We start from the raw sequence: 16244 nt of genomic DNA on the forward strand, positions 1-16244 counted from the left end.
CTTGATAAGTCCTGAAGTACAATCTTGCCCTAAGCAGCTTTTCCTCTGGCAGCAGAAGAGAGCAGCAGTGATTGAGCAGTTCACTAATCCCTGCCTTCTCCTGACTCCACCTGGGTGCAGTGACAGGGCTGCCTGCAGAGATCTCTCCTGCACCAACACACCTGCAACACTCTCAAAGGGGCAGTTTAGCTCCTCTTTGTTGTTTTTTTTTGGTTCTTTGAACTCTTAGGGGGGTTTGCTTCACTTTGTTAAAAAGACAAAGAAGAGAATTACATTTTTCTTGGTTAAAACCCAAGACATCTTGAGAGAAATGTCTATACAGGCTGAGTTTTTAGCCATTATTAGGCTGTCATTTAAAAGAATCATAGAAAGTTTGGGTTGGAAGGGACCTCAAACACCATCCAGTGCCACCCCTGCCATGGGCAGGGACACCTCCCACCAGCCCAGGGCGCTCCAAGCCCTGTCCAACCTGGCCTGGGACACTCCCAGGGATGGGGCAGCCACAGCTTCTCTGGGAAATCCATCCCAGCCCCTGCCCACCCTCCCAGCCAGGAATTCCTTCCCAATATCCCACCTGTCCCTGCCCTCTGGCAGTGGGAAGCCATTCCCCTTGTCCTGTCCCTCCATCCCTTGTCCCCAGTCCCTCTCCAGCTCTCCTGGAGCCCCTTTGGCCACTGGAAGGGGCTCTCAGGTCTCCCTGGATCCTCCCCTTCCACAGCTGAACCCCCCCAGCTCTCCCAGCCTGAAAGGTGCTCCAGCCCTACGACCATCCAGCAGAGATCCATCCCCATTCCAGGCTGGTCACTCCCACTGTTGTGTCCCACCAAAATTTGCAGAGCATGACACACACACACACACACACACAATTCTGAGCTGGAAGGGACCCACAAGGATCATCGAGCCCAACTCTTCAGTCACTGGCCCACACAGGGGATTGAACCCATGACCTTGGTGTTGTTACAACCAAGTTTTAACCAAGTGAGCCAATCTCAGGGTCCATTATAGGATTATGAACCAAATCTCGGATAAACCACACCGGGAAACAACCCAACCAAAACCTCCCAAATCTGAGACCAAACCAACACCGGGAGGAGCCAGCAGGCTGGGAGGGAGTGATGCCAGCCCTCCTGGCTGGGCACTGCCCACGTACCCGTCAGAGCCAGGCCGGGAGGGGGTGCTGTCCGACGAGATGGAGGACACGGAGGCCACGGAGAGGGGTCGGGATGAGGAGGGCATGGTGAAGGACCTGACCATGGAGCGCGGGTGGCTGCCCCACCGCTCCTCCAGGCTGGAGACCTGCAGGAGAGAGCACAGAGTCACAGAGTGTTCTGAGCTGGAATAGAATCACAGAATCAGTTGGGTTGGAAAAGCCCTCCAAGATCATCAAGTCCAACCCTTGGTCCACCTCCAGTCCCTTTACCAGATCATGGCACTCAGTGCCACATCCAAAAAACCTCCAGGGATGGGGAACCCACCCCCTCTCTGGGCAGCCCATTCCAATCCCTGAGCACTCACTCTGCAAAGAAGTTTTTTCTGCTCTCCAACTTCAATTTCCCCTGGCAGAGCTTGAGCCCATCATGCCCCCTTGTCCTATTGCTGAGTGCCTGGGAGAAGAGACCAACCCCCACCTGGCCAGAACTTCCCTTCAGGCAGTTCCAGACAGTGCTGAGGTCACCTCTGAGCCTCCTCTTCTCCAGGCTGAACACCCCCAGCTCCCTCAGCCTCTCCTCATAGGATTTGTGCTCCTTTCCAGTTCAGAAGGTTCTGGGATTCTGTAATTCCTTTGCTTCAATGGTATTTCAATATTTTTTTTGATATCTTGGCATTAAAAAAGGATCTTTCAACAAATATGATCTGGTAAAGGGACTGGATTTGGACCAAGGGTTGGACTTCGTGATTTTGGAGGTCTTTTCCAACCCAACCCATTCTATGATTCTGTCAATCCTTCTTTGCAGTTAAAGTGACTGCCCTGTCAATATATTTAAATGAAATGGAGTTAAAAAAAACAGCCCAAAAACATGAAGGAAAAACAGATTGAGAAAAACTTTATGTCAAAAATGTCAGGAAAGACAATTTACAGAGTGACATCCAGGTTTAGAAAAAAAAACATCTGAAAGTTTTGGTCTTGTCTCAAACAATTTCAGAGTTCTGAATATTTATCCAAGCTTTGTCAGTCATTAATAACTGATATATGCAGAAAATAATTGAACTCTTTCAGTCAACAAATAAGAATCTCATGCTGTTTAATTACAGGTATATTTTCCACCCTGTCAGCTACTGGTAAATTGGCCTTGTACAAGGAAGACAGAAGTGATAAAGCTCCATCAGTGCTGCCAATCCCTCGTGTGGGTTGAGGGAAATGAGAGCGATAACAGCACCTGGGGATGACTTTCCAGTCACCTCCCCGAGGATGTAAATGGGTGTTATTGGAGTGACTGGCCTGCAACTGTCATTAATGTTGATTATTGCTGTTCTCCTCGGGAGTAATTAACTGTTGGAACTGTTTCCTAAATATTTTAGATGAGATTTGAGGGACATCAGTTAGAAGGATGCCATGAGGGCTGGCACGTTCCCTGTAAGATCTTGGTGTGCCCATGAAAAGATTGGCATTGCCATGGACAGAATCCCAGAATCACTGAGGTTGGCAAAGCCCTCCCAGCCCCTGGAGCCCACCCTGTGCCCGATGCCCACCTTGGCAAAGCCCTCCCAGCCCATGGAGCCCACCCTGTGCCCGATGCCCACCTTGGCAAAGCCCTCCCAGCCCATGGAGCCCACTCTGTGCCCAGTGCCCACCTTGGGAAAACCCTCCCAGCCCATGGAGCCCACCCTGTGCCCAATGCCCACCTTGGCAAAGCCCTCCCAGCCCATGGAGCACACCCTGTGCCCCATGCCCACCTTGGAAAAGCCCTCCCAGCCCATGGAGCCCACCCTGTGCCCGATGCCCACCTTGGCTAAGCCCTCCCAGCCCCTGGAGCCCACCCTGTGCCCCATGCCCACCTTGACAAAGCTCTCCCAGCCCCTGGAGCCCACCCTGTGCCCCATGCCCACCTTGACAAAGCCCTGCCAGCCCATGGAGCCCATCCTGTGCCCGATGCCCACCTTGTCCCCCAGCCCAGAGCTCTGAGTGCCACGGCCAGTCCTGCCTTGGGCACCTCCAGGGCTGGGGACTCCAAACCTCCCTGGGCAGCCCCTGCCAGTGCCTGCCCTCCCTTACCAGGCAGAAATTCCTGCTGCTGTGCCCCTTGCCCCTGCCCTGGCCCAGGCTGAGGCCGTGCCCACTGCCCCTGTCCCTGTGCTCTGGAGCAGAGTCCAACCCCCAGAGTTGCAGAGAGCCAGAAGGTCCCCCCTGAGCCTCCTTTTCTCCAGGCAAAAGTGACCCCACAGTAGTGCCCAACCCAAGTGGCCTTTGCCTGAATTATCCATTCTGTTCTCAACTGCAGAGCTGGTTGTTGGCTTTGGCCTTTCTCCACGGTGGGTTTTTTTGCTCAGAATTAGGTTTTTTGCTCAAAAGCAGAGCAAACCCCCAGTGGAAACCCCACCAAACTGTGGCTGTACCTTGAGGATGAAGCAGCAACCGAAAACAGCTTGCTGGAATGAGGAAATGAATTTGAGTCCTTCTAAACCTCATCAAGTAGGAGTGACTGTTTCGTGCCTGCCCACACGGAGGGTGATGCCAGAGGAGGTGCCACAGCACGGCCCTCCCATCCCGAAGGGAGTGACATCTGTGCTAAGGTGACATTCAGCTCCACAACAACCAGCTAAGGTGACAATCAGCTCCACAAGAATCAAGGTGACATTCAACCCTACAACAACCAAGCTAAGGTGACATTCAGCCCTACAACAACCAAGCTAAGGTGACATTCAGCCCTACAACAACCAAGCTAAGGTGACATTCAGTCCTACAACAACCAAGCTAAGGTGACATTCAGCCCTACAACAACCAAGTTAAGGTGACATTCAGCCCTACAACAACCAAGTTTAAGGTGACATTCAGCCATTTGCCCTACAACAACCAAGCTAAGGTGACATTCAGCTCTACAAGCTAAGGTGACAATCAGCTCTAGAACAACCAAGCCAAGGTGACATTCAGTTCTCCAAGAGCCAAGCTAAGGTGACAATCAGCACCACAAGAATCAAGGTGACATTCAACCCTACAACAACCAAGCTAAGGTGACATTCAGCTCTACAACAACCAAGCTAAGGTGACATTCAACCCTACAACAACCAAGCTAAGGTGACATTCAACCCTACAACAACCAAGTTAAGGTGACATTCAGCTCTACAACAACCAAGCCAAGGTGACATTCAGCTCTAAAAGCTAAGGTGACATTCAACCCTACAACAACCAAGTTAAGGTGACATTCAGCTCTACAACAACCAAGCTAAGGTGACATTCAGCTCTACAACAACCAAGCTAAGGTGACATTCAGCTCTAGAACAACCAAGCCAAGGTGACATTCAACCCTACAACAACCAAGCTAAGGTGACATTCAACCCTACAACAACCAAGCCAAGGTGACATTCAACCCTACAACAACCAAGCTAAGGTGACATTCAACCCTACAACAACCAAGTTAAGGTGACATTCAGCTATACAACAACCAAGCTAAGGTGACATTCAGCCCTACAACAACCAAGCTAAGGTGACAACCAACCCTACAACAACCAAGCTAAGGTGACATTCAGCTCTACAAGAGCCAAGCTAAGGTGACATTCAGCTCTAAAAGCTAAGGTGACATTCAGCCCTACAACAACCAAGCTAAGGTGACATTCAGCTCTAGAACAACCAAGCTAAGGTGACATTCAGCTCTACAACAACCAAGCTAAGGGTCAATTTTTAATTTTTTTTTGTAACCCAATTTCTTCAGAACTGAAGAATCATCTTGACTTTCAGGAGCAGAGTCAGGCCATTCAGAAATGGTTGCTGTGCTGGGAAGTGGCAGCAGCAAAGCTTTTGGAACACCTTCAATCCCATTCAGGATTTCAATGAGAACGACCAGGAAATGCTGCCTCGACTTGGCTTTTCCAACCAGAGGGAGCTCTGAGGGGCTGTAACTCCCAGGAATCCCACCCCTTTTTGGGGGGAATGGGGCCAGCAGGGACTCACCAGAGCACGGACCCCATACTGCTTCTCCACCTTGTCCCTGAGCTGCCTGAAACAGGCCTCCATGCGCTCGTGGAAGGGCCGCAGCGCCTCCGTCACCTTCTCGCCGTGCAGCCGGATGCCCTCGGCCAGGAACGGGATCTGCAAAAGGAACACTGGCTGCTCGCCCTGCCCAGCCTCTGCCAGGCAAGGCTCAGGGCATGGGGGGCACAGGAGAGAAGGGGCTCACAGAATAATCCTTGGAGTAGCAAGAATAGCAACAATAACAGCAATACCAACATCATCATCATCATCATCATCATCATCATCATCATCATTACAATGCACATTGGCTGCTCACCCTGCCCAGCCTGTGCCAGGCAAGGCTCAGGGCATGGGGGGACAGGAGAGAAGGGGCTCACAGAATAATCCTTGGAGTAGCAATAACAACAATAACAGCAATACCAACGTCATCATCATCACTACAATGCAGATTGGCTGCTCACCCTGCCCAGCCTCTGCCAGGCAAGGCTCAGGGTAAGGGGGGCACAGGAGAGAAGGAGGTCACAGAATAATCCTTGGAGTAGCAATAATAACAGCAATACCAAGATCATCATCACTACAATGCACATTGGCTGCTCACCCTGCCCAGCCTGTGCCAGGCAAGGCTCAGGGCATGGGGGGCACAGGAGAGAAGGGGCTCACAGAATAATCCTTGGAGTAGCAATAATAGCAACAATAACAGCAATACCAACATCATCATCATCATCATCATCATCTTCATCATCACTACAATGCACATTGGCTGCTCACCCTGCCCAGCCTGTGCCAGGCAAGGCTCAGGGCATGGGGGGCACAGGAGAGAAGGGGCTCACAGAATAATCCTTGGAGTAGCAAGAATAGCAACAATAACAGCAATACCAACATCATCATCATCATCATCATCATCTTCATCATCACTACAATGCACATTGGCTGCTCACCCTGCCCAGCCTGTGCCAGGCAAGGCTCAGGGCATGGGGGGACAGGAGAGAAGGGGCTCACAGAATAATCCTTGGAGTAGCAATAACAGCAGTAACAGCAATACCAACATCATCATCATCATTAAAATATTAAAAATAATATGAAAATGACAATAATAAGAATTATGTTGCTGCCTAAGGATTTAGTGTGGGTTTTTTTGTAGCTTTTAGAACCACATAAATTACACAGATTATTCCAAGTTGCTCAAATCCTAAAGTCAGTTACTAAAGCTCTTTCCCATGCCCTGCCAAGGTTGTGGTGTTTGTGAGAAGCCACCTGTGGACAGCAAGAAGACAAAACATACAAAGGCCTGGAGGTCCTGGAAGATCTCCAGGGGTCAGTCCTGAAGCCCCCCCATAGGTTGGGCACAGATGGGAATGAGAATCATGGTTGGTTGTTAATATTTCATATGTAAATTACTAGAGAAGTTATAAAAGGGTGACATTCCTGGTCACGGGGTCCAGACCTTCTAATTAGAAGCTTCTAATAGAGGGAACCTGTTTATCTTTCTCCATTAAAACTGTTTTTTGAGTGTCCATTTTCACAGGAAGAGGCACCAATGTCATCATTCATTCTATGAGGCACAACACAGGAAAAAGGATCTAAACATCTCCAATCCCTGATTCCCTTTTTCTCTGTTAACCCAAGTCCTTCACATTCAATACACCACAACACAGGAAAAAGGATCTAAACATCTCCAATCCCTGATTCCCTTTTTCTCTGTTAACCCAAGTCCATCACATTCAATACACCACAACACAGGAAAAAGGATCTAAACATCTCCAATCCCTGATTCCCTTTTTCTCTGTTAACCCAAGTCCTTCAAACTTAATACACCACAACACAGGAAAAAGGATCTAAACATCTCCAATCCCTGATTCCCTTTTTCTCTGTTAACCCAAGTCCTTCAAACTTAATACACCCCAACACAGGAAAAAGGATCTAAACATCTCCAATCCCTGATTCCCTTTTTCTCTGTTAACCCAAGTCCTTCAAACTTAATACACCCCAACACAGGAAAAAGGATCTAAACATCTCCAATCCCTGATTCCCTTTTTCTCTGTTAACCCAAGTCCTTCACATTCAATACACCCCAACACAGGAAAAAGGATCTAAACATCTCCAATCCCTGATTCCCTTTTTCTCTGTTAACCCAAGTCCTTCACATTCAATACACCCCAACACAGGAAAAAGGATCTAAACATCTCCAATCCCTGATTCCCTTTTTCTCTGTTAACCCAAGTCCTTCACATTCAATACACCCCAGAAATCCCACCCTGGGTTTAGGAAACCCTCCTGAGATGTCACATTCTCAAGCCTCCATACATTCTGTCCTTTCAAGGTGCACCCTGAGGACTGGTGAGTCTCACTCTGGCTTATGGACATCAAATCTTCTCCCAGTTTCATGAGAACAAAACCTTGAAGTAGAAAATAGTTGTATGTTTTCTTCAATAAAAGCTGTTCCCAAACCTGCAGATGAGCCCCAGCCTTGGACAGCTCTATATTGCAGAGCAACACTGATTAATAAAACATGCACTTTTATATCTATATAGTTCTCCTTAGGAAAAAAAAAAAGATTTTATTTACTATGGGGAGAAAACAGAAGAGGAAAAAAAAATTGAATTAATTCTCTTCTGTAACTGAAAATAATCATTTCTCTCCAAGGCTTCTGTGACAGAACACCCATGGCAGGCCAGGATTATGTAATTAGTTGAGAGTGTGGAGGTGGTGCTGACCTTTGGAAATGTTGGAAGAGAGATTTTCATTCCCACAGCTCCTCAGACACACCAAGAGAGTTTTCTACCACCAGCTCAGGAAAAATATTTCCTCTTCCAGGTCTGTTCCAGCCCACACAGTGCTCTGGTTCTAACTTGGATATTCTCTGCAGCAATCAAGCTAAGAGGCTTCTTCTTAATAATTCATAATTAAATCATAATACTGATTAAGCCCAGATTTTGCTAAGAGGACTGAGCAGCCATCGGAGGGAGCAGCTTTATTAGGGAGGAGAATAATAAATACACAGATGAATTACAGATGAACAAACTCAAGAAATCTTATCAAGATGATTCTCTGGGATTTGGCACTACTTAAACGGACAGAACTTCTAAAAGGGTACAAAGAGAAGTAAAAATAATGACTTTTTTTTTACTGTACTCACTTCTATTTGCAGCCATATGGATTTGAACTCGACAAAAATTAAACATTAAACTCAGAAAGTTTCCTGGCTCTGAGGAAGTCAATGGATTGCTACATTTTCATAATTCTCAGGCCACACTGTGACCCTCCTGTGCTGGAGGGATAAGTGGCCACTCAGCTCATTTATTTCAAAGAATCCATTGACTTTTTGAATGGAATCTATTTTAAAAAATGGAATTACTGAGGTGAAGTTCAAGTGGGGTCTGGAGTTTGAGCTCTGAGGTTGCTCTTATGAGCAGAACATGCACTAAGGAGCCTGTCCCAGGGCTGGGCCACCTCCAGGTTGGAAAATCAGGCAACTGTTTGAGCTCTGAGGTCACTTTCATGAGCAGAACATGCACTAAGGAGCCTGTCCCAGGGCTGGGCCACCTCCAGGTTGGAAAATCAGGCAACTGTTTGAGCTCTGAGGACACTCTTATGAGCAGAACATGCACTAAGGAGCCTGTCCCAGGGCTGGGCCACCTCCAGGTTGGAATATCAGGTAACATGAAATGTATCTGAGGGAGGACAGAAATGCAGGTCCTTCCTTCTGTGCCCCAAGTGAAGGTGCCAAGGAGGGGTTTGCTGGTTCACCCAACCAGCTGGGGAGAAGCAAAACAACGAGCAGGGTTGATGGGAAGGGCAGCTGGAGAGAGGGTGGGGTGGGGTGGGGTGGAAGAACAGGAGCACCCGAAGGCTGGTGGAATGCAAAGAGGCACCACTGGAGGGAGGGAAAGATGACCAGAAACCACAGGAAACAAAGGAGGAGATGAAGGAGGAGGAAAAGGAAGAGAGGAAGGAGGAGAAGGAAGAGAAGAGAGGAAGGAGGAGAAGGAAGAGAAGAGAGGAAGGAGGAGAAGGAAGAGAAGAGAGGAAGGAGGAGAAGGAAGAGAAGAGAGGAAGGAGGAGAAGGAAGAGAGGAAGGAGGAGAAGGAAGAGAGGAAGGAGGAGAAGGAAGAGAGGAAGGAGGAGAAGGAAGAGAGGAAGGAGGAGGAGGAGAACAACAAGGAGGAGGAGGAGGAGAACAACAAGGAGGAGGAGGAGGAGAACAACAAGGAGGAGGAGGAGGAGAACAACAAGGAGGAGGAGGAGGAGAACAACAAGGAGGAGGAGAAGGAGAACAACAAGGAGGAGGAGAAGGAGAACAACAAGGAGGAGGAGAAGGAGAACAACAAGGAGGAGGAGGAGGAGGAGAACAACAAGGAGGAGGAGGAGGAGAACAACAAGGAGGAGAAGGAGAACAACAAGGAGGAGAAGGAGAACAACAAGGAGGAGGAGGAGGGGAACAACAAGGAGGAGGAGGGGAACAACAAGGAGGAGGAGGAGGAGAACAACAAGGAGGAGGAGGAGGGGAACAACAAGGAGGAGGAGGAGGGGAACAACAAGGAGGAGGAGGAAAACAACAAGGAGGAGGAGGAGAACAAGGAGAGGAACAAGAAGAACAACAACAACATCAACAAGAACAACAAATAGAACAACAACGAGAAGAAGCAGAAGGAGAAGAAGGAGGAGAAGGAGAAAAAGAAGAGGGAGAAAAAAGGAGAAAAGGAAGGAGAAAAAAAGAAGAAGAAGAATGAGAATGAAAGGTTAAACAATTACCAAGTGCAGAAAAAACCTCCCAACTCTTGTACCATTTCTGCTTCACCACCTTTTACCAATTCCAACATTCTTGTTCCACCTCCTTTCCAGACAGGGTGAAATGTGGTGCCCAAGTGACCCAGAATTTAAACCAACATGGGTCTGTCAGAGACAGACCCACAATTTTGCCACATTCTTGGTACTGCCAATTTTTCTTGCTCAGGGCTCTGTTTCCAGAGACCACTCAGGTGTCCCTCACCTGTGGAGAGGTGGAGGAAAAAGCAATGCAAGAGCAGAGCCAGACACCAAGGAGGTGAATGAGCTCGAGGCAGCACTTCCTGATTTCATAACTCTGCTCTTTGCTGATTTGAAATTATTACCAAGTTCCATTGCAACTTCCAATTATTCCCTGATTCTTTTTCTTTTTTTTTTTTAAAACCCCCTTGATCTGCTTGACTGAAAAGAAGGAAAAACCTCCATTGATTTGAATTATTACTCTAATCTTAGAATCACAGAATCACAGAATTGATTGGGTTGGAAAAGCCCTCCAAGATCATCAAGTCCAACCCTTGGTCCAACTCCATTCCCTTTACCAGATCATGGCACTCAGTGCCACGGCCAAGCACAGCTGGAAAACCTCCAGGGATGGGGAATCCACCCCCTCTCTGGGCAGCCCATTCCAATGCCTGAGCACTCTCTCTGAAAAGAATTTCTTTCTGCTCTCCAACTTCAATTTCCCCTGGCAGAGCTTGAGCCCATCGTGCCCCCTTGTCCTATTGCTGAGTGCCTGGGAGAAGAGACCAACCCCCACCTGGCCAGAACTTCCCTTCAGGCACTTCCAGACAGTGCTGAGGTCACCTCTGAGCCTCCTCTTCTCCAGGCTGAACACCCCCAGCTCCCTCAGCCTCTCCCCACAGCACTTGTGCTCCAGTCCCTTCTCCAGCCTCGTTGCTCTTCTCACTTGGGTTGGAAGAGACCTCTGAGATCATCAAGTCCAACCCTTGATCCAACCCCACTGTGATCACCAGCCCAGGGCACAGAGTGCACAGAGTGCCCTGGGCTGGTGATCACAGTGGGGTTGGATCAAGACATGTTGGATTCTCTGTCCCTGGAGGTGTTTCAGAGGACACTCAGTGCCACATCCAGTCCCTTCTCCAGCCTCGTTGCTCTTCTCTGGCCCTGCTCCAGCCCCTCAATCTCTTGCCTCAACTGAGGGGCCCAGAACTGAACACAACACTCAAGGTGTGGCCTCCCCAAGGCAGAGTCCAGGGGAAGGGTCACTGCCCTGGGCCTGCTGGCCACGCTAGTTTGGATCCAGGCCAGGATCCCCTTGGCCTTCTTGGCCACCTGGGCACACTGTTGGCTCCTGTTGAGCTTCCTGTCCCTCAGTCCCCCCAGGTCCCTCTGCCTGGCTGCTCTCCAGCCACTCTGTGCCCAGCCTGGAGCGCTGCAGGGCTTGGGGTGGCCAAAGGGCAGGACCTGCACTTGGCCTTGTTGAACTCCATCCCATTGGGATCAGCCCATCTCTCCAGTCTCTCCAGATCCCTCTGCAGAGCCCTCCTGCCTTCCAGCAGGTCTTAAAGGATAATTTTTGTCAACATGAAAGACCATAAAATGTGATAATAAAATCTGAGTTTTTGGAATGCAGCAGATCTTTCAGCACAGGATTTTTATGGGCCAAGGTATTTTTATGTTTTGGTGAGCTGTAAATACATCAGCTAAATGTCATCAGTCATTCATTGCACTCCCTTAATTTCAATCAATCACTTCATTATCTCCATGGTGTGGTGCAGTTGCAGGGGAAGGTTTTTTTTCCTTAAGTTGGAAAAGCACCCAGGTGGATGTAAATGCACATTATTGGTGTTTATCTGCATTAATAACAGCCAGAAACAAAATGTGCACTTGAAACTCACAGGAATTAGGAAATTGTAATATCCTGAAGAGCAGGAATTACACAGCACAGTGGGGAAAGAGGGAAGGGCATGGAAAAAAACCTCAAATTTCAGTGGTCAGCTGAGAATGGGCTTGTCAGGTCCTGCTATTTCATCTCTCCAGAGTGATTTATCCAACACTGAGGAAATCTCTGTGTGATTACAAACCTCCAGGTCCCACATTATTGAAAAATGAAACCTCATTTTTGCTTTCAATCACTGTCAGGCCATGATGGATTCAGCCCCTGCCTCCCTCTCCCAATCCTTGGGAACCAACTCCAGCCTCTCTGGGTGCTGGAAACTGCAACGATTTCTGGGGAATTTTAAATTTTAGGATCCCCCAAATGTGTGTGAAACCACCCAAAGTAACTTAAAAAGGGCTTTTAGTGATGGGAATTTTCAGATACCAAACTCATTTTTGATCCCTTCTCCTTGTTTTTCTGGTTCACATCATTTTGCAGCCACAAAACTGATGGGAAATGCTGTGTTTGAAAGCTCTGGATAATTCCAATACAAGTGATTGTCTGCCATAGGAATTTTCAAATTGGAATGTTGTTTTAATATACAAATGTCACCAAAGAGAGTCTTTGCTCTGGAAAAGTGTGTTTGGAAATTCATTTGGAGTCTCACCCTCACAGAGCTGACACCAAGTCAGTCTTCTGGGACCAAATTATTTTCCTCTATCAAACTTAAAGCCAATAAAATTCCAATTTTCTCTAAATGTTCACGAGAAAATAAAGTAATAAATGCACTTTTTCTTTTTTCTTTTTTTTCGTTTCTTTTTTTCTTTTTCTACAGACCAAAAGAGTTTTTATTCACTGATTGTTTTATGCCCTTCAGAGGATGTTTCATTTTTGAATTTTGCAGCTTTGGTTGTATCACCTCTAAGATTGAAACCTACAGAAATGTAAATTATTCCCTCTGTTATAAAGACCAAATTGAATATAAAAAGACAATGACTCACTTTCTTCTTCTGTGGGAAAAAAAAACATTTCCAACCATATTGGTATTTTTTCATTTATCATAAAATTAGTCTAAAACCACTGGAAAATGTCCAGGATGTGACTGTGGAACAAAATTGGAATTGTCTCTTGTTTGCCCTGAAAAATGTTTTCTCATTTGATACAGGAGGGAGAGTTTCACTCTGTTATGGTTAGTAAAAGAACTCAGAGGTTACAAAGCAAGAGGCTGATCTTGTTTGTCCCTTGCAGGTTTATCAAATGAGAAATTATTGTCAGATTTGAAAAGCTGAACTTCAGCTCAAGCTCCAAGATGGATTTAAATGGCAAAGAAATGTCCGGGGTGAGGAGTTTCAAGCCTGGACTTTCTCAAAGTGCCTCTGAGCTGTCTGGGCACAGCAGGTGGCTCTGACCAACCTGACCTCAACCCCCTTTACCTGCCAAGCAATGAGATCCTTCAGCTTCTCAATCTTCTCATGATCCTCTGGATGCTCGTGCGTGTATTTTTCAGTGAAAAAAGCCTGTTGGGTGGAGAGAAATGAGCAAGTTATTCCAGAAAATAAATCGACATCCGTCACCAGAAGAGTGAAAAGCAGCAAAGATAAATGAAAGGACACAAAGGCAGGTACGAAGACAGAGTGAAAATTGGGGAAGCACAGAATCCCAGACTGGGTTGGGTTGGAAGGGACCTTAAAGACCACCTTGTTCCACCCATGGGCAGGGACACCTCCCACCAGCCCAGGGTGCTCCAAGCCCTGTCCAACCTGGCCTGGGACACTCCCAGGGATGGGGCAGCCACAGCTTCTCTGGGCACCTGTGCCAGGGCCTGCCCACCCTCCCAGCCAGGAATTCCTTCCCAATATCCCACCTAGCCCTGCCCTCTGGCAGTGGGAAGCCATTCCCTGTGTCCTGTCCCTCCATCCCTTGACCCCAGTCCCTCTCCAGCTCTCCTGGAGCCCCTTTGGGCACTGGAAGGGGCTCTCAGGTCTCCCTGGAGCCTTCTCTTCCACAGCTGAACCCCCCCAGCTCTCCCAGCCTGAAAGGTGCTCCAGCCTACGACCATCCAGCAGAGATCCATCTCCACCCCAGGCTGGTCACTCCCACTGCTGTGTCCCACCAAAATTTGCAGAGCATGACACACACATACAGAATTCTGAGCTGGAAGGGACCCACCAGGATCATCAAGTCCAACTCTTCAGTCAATGGCCCACACAGGGGATTGAACCCATGACCTTGGTGTTATTACAGCCAAGTTTTAACCAACTGAGCCAGTCTCAGGGTCTAATATCTCATCTATTCCTGCCCTCTGGCAGTTAGAAGCCATTTCCCATGTCCTGTCTCTCCATCCCTTGTAAATGGTCTCTCTCCATTTTTCTTGTAGCTCCTTCAGGTCTTTGAAGGCCACAATCAAGTCACCCAAAACTTCCCTTCTCCTGGCTGGACAATCCCAGCTCTCCTGGAGCCCCTTCAGGCACTGAAAAGTCACACTGAGGTCCCCCCAAAGCTTCTCCTCTCCAGGCTGGACAATCCCAGCTCTCCTGGAGCCCCTTCAGGCACTGGAAAGTCACACTGAGGTCCCCCCAAAGCTTCTCCTCTCCAGGCTGGACAATCCCAGCTCTCCTGGAGCCCCTTCAGGCACTGAAAAGTCACACTGAGGTCCCCCCAAAGCTTCTCCTCTCCAGGCTGGACAATCCCAGCTCTCCTGGAGCCCCTTCAGGCACTGGAAAGTCACACTGAGGTCCCCCCAAAGCTTCTCCTCTCCAGGCTGGACAATCCCAGCTCTCCTGGAGCCCCTTCAGGCACTGAAAAGTCACACTGAGGTTCCCCCAAAGCTTCTCCTCTCCAGGCTGGACAATCCCAGCTCTCCTGGAGCCCCTTCAGGCACTGGAAAGTCACACTGAGGTTCCCCCAAAGCTTCTCCTCTCCAGGCTGGACAATCCCAGCTCTCCCAGCCTTTCCTCCCAGCAGAGCTGCTCCATCCTCCTCCCATCCTGGTGCCCCCTCTGGACTCTCCAGCAGCTCCATGTCCCTCCTGTGCTGGGGCCCAGCAGGACAGGGAGTTGTGCTTTACCTTCTCATAGTTGGTGAAGCCCCCCATGACTGCAGGGTCCACGATGCCGTTGAGCAGCATCGAGAGGGGGTTGATGGGCAGGTTTGGGTCATTCAGGTGCTGCTGAACCATATTATTGATCTTATCATTGGTCAACTGCATGGTCTCTATTGCATTCTCCAGAGGGCTGATTTCAACCTGAAACCAAACCCAGAACAGGCTTTAATCCAGGAGCAGAGTTCCCAAACTGGCTGTTCATTAAACCACCAACACCTCAGGGATTTCAGAATTCAGGATTTTTGAGCAGGAATTGCCAGAAAGGGCAATTTCAGCCATTCAGGTGCCTTTATCCTGCAGTAACTGATACAATGATGGGGATCAGTGAGCAAAGTAAAATGAATTTTGCTGCTGCAGGATGGATTACAAGGCAGCCCAACATTGAGCAAGGCACCACGTGAGGGTTTGGGAGGATTAAGGGGACCAGCAGAGATTAAGGGGCGCTGAGTTTTAGCAGCACAAAGAAGATCCAGATCCAGCTTAACGTGACGGCGAGAAAGAAACGAGAACTTCAACGTGCATTTCCTGATGGGAAACGTAATCCTAAGCAGGCTCAGAAATCAAGGAGATATTTTTGCACTGATTATTTTGGTCTATTTCCAAGCACAGAAAGTTTAATATGTTGAAGAGATGACATCCAAGCAATCTGCTGTGCTTTTTTCCCCCCAAGAGGTCACATTTTCTTCATCAGAATGTTCAGAACTGAAAAGGAGAAATTTTCTTCCTTCCATAGCCTGGACTTCAATGAAGAGAAGTCCTCAGATGTCTTCGTGGGGTGAATTAGCTCTTAAAATGTCTAAAACTTGCTTATTTTAATTGACTGATCTCCAGCTATTTAATTCTGCCCAGAAACCTTTCAGAATGACAGCTGTTCATATTAAAAAAAAACAGGATTAAAATATTTTAAATCATAGAATGGATTGGGTTGGAAAAGACCTCCGAGATCATCAAGTCCAACCCTTGGGCCAACTCCAGTCCCTTTACCAGATCATGGCACTCAGTGCCACGGCCAAGCTCAGCTGAAAAACCTCCAGGGATGGGGAATCCACCCCCTCTCTGGGCAGCCCATTCCAGTCCCTGAGCACCCTCTCTGCAAAGAATTTCTTTCTGCTCTCCAACTTCAATTTCCCCTGGCAGAGCTTGAGCCCATCGTGCCCCCTTGTCCTATTGCTGAGTGCCTGGGAGAAGAGACCAACCCCCACCTGGCCACAACTTCCCTTCAGGCAGTTCCAGACAGTGCTGAGGTCACCTCTGAGCCTCCTCTTCTCCAGGCTGAACACCCCCAGCTCCCTCAGCCTCTCCCCACAGCACTTGTGCTCCAGTCCCTTCTCCAGCCTCGTTGCTCTTCTCACTTGGGTTGGGAAGAGACCTCTGAGATTATCAAGTCC

General features: G+C 48.4%; 1 protein-coding gene across 2 annotated transcripts in view; it reads right to left on the bottom strand.

Moving 5' to 3' along the window:
• Nucleotides 1-16244, bottom strand: part of DOCK1 (dedicator of cytokinesis 1) — a 359613-nt gene that overhangs the window by 32365 nt on the left and 311004 nt on the right. For both annotated transcript variants that reach the window (XM_071564200.1, XM_071564199.1), the window contains exons 45-48: nt 14821-14997; nt 13187-13270; nt 5108-5245; nt 1151-1296 (exon numbers count right to left, since the gene is read on the bottom strand). In XM_071564200.1, the coding sequence (XP_071420301.1) occupies nt 1151-1296; nt 5108-5245; nt 13187-13270; nt 14821-14997 (545 nt within the window). The remainder of the gene's footprint in view (nt 1-1150; nt 1297-5107; nt 5246-13186; nt 13271-14820; nt 14998-16244) is intronic.

The sequence above is a fragment of the Pithys albifrons genome, chromosome 9 (assembly GCF_047495875.1).
Source record: "Pithys albifrons albifrons isolate INPA30051 chromosome 9, PitAlb_v1, whole genome shotgun sequence".
NCBI classification, from domain to species: Eukaryota; Metazoa; Chordata; class Aves; order Passeriformes; family Thamnophilidae; genus Pithys; species Pithys albifrons.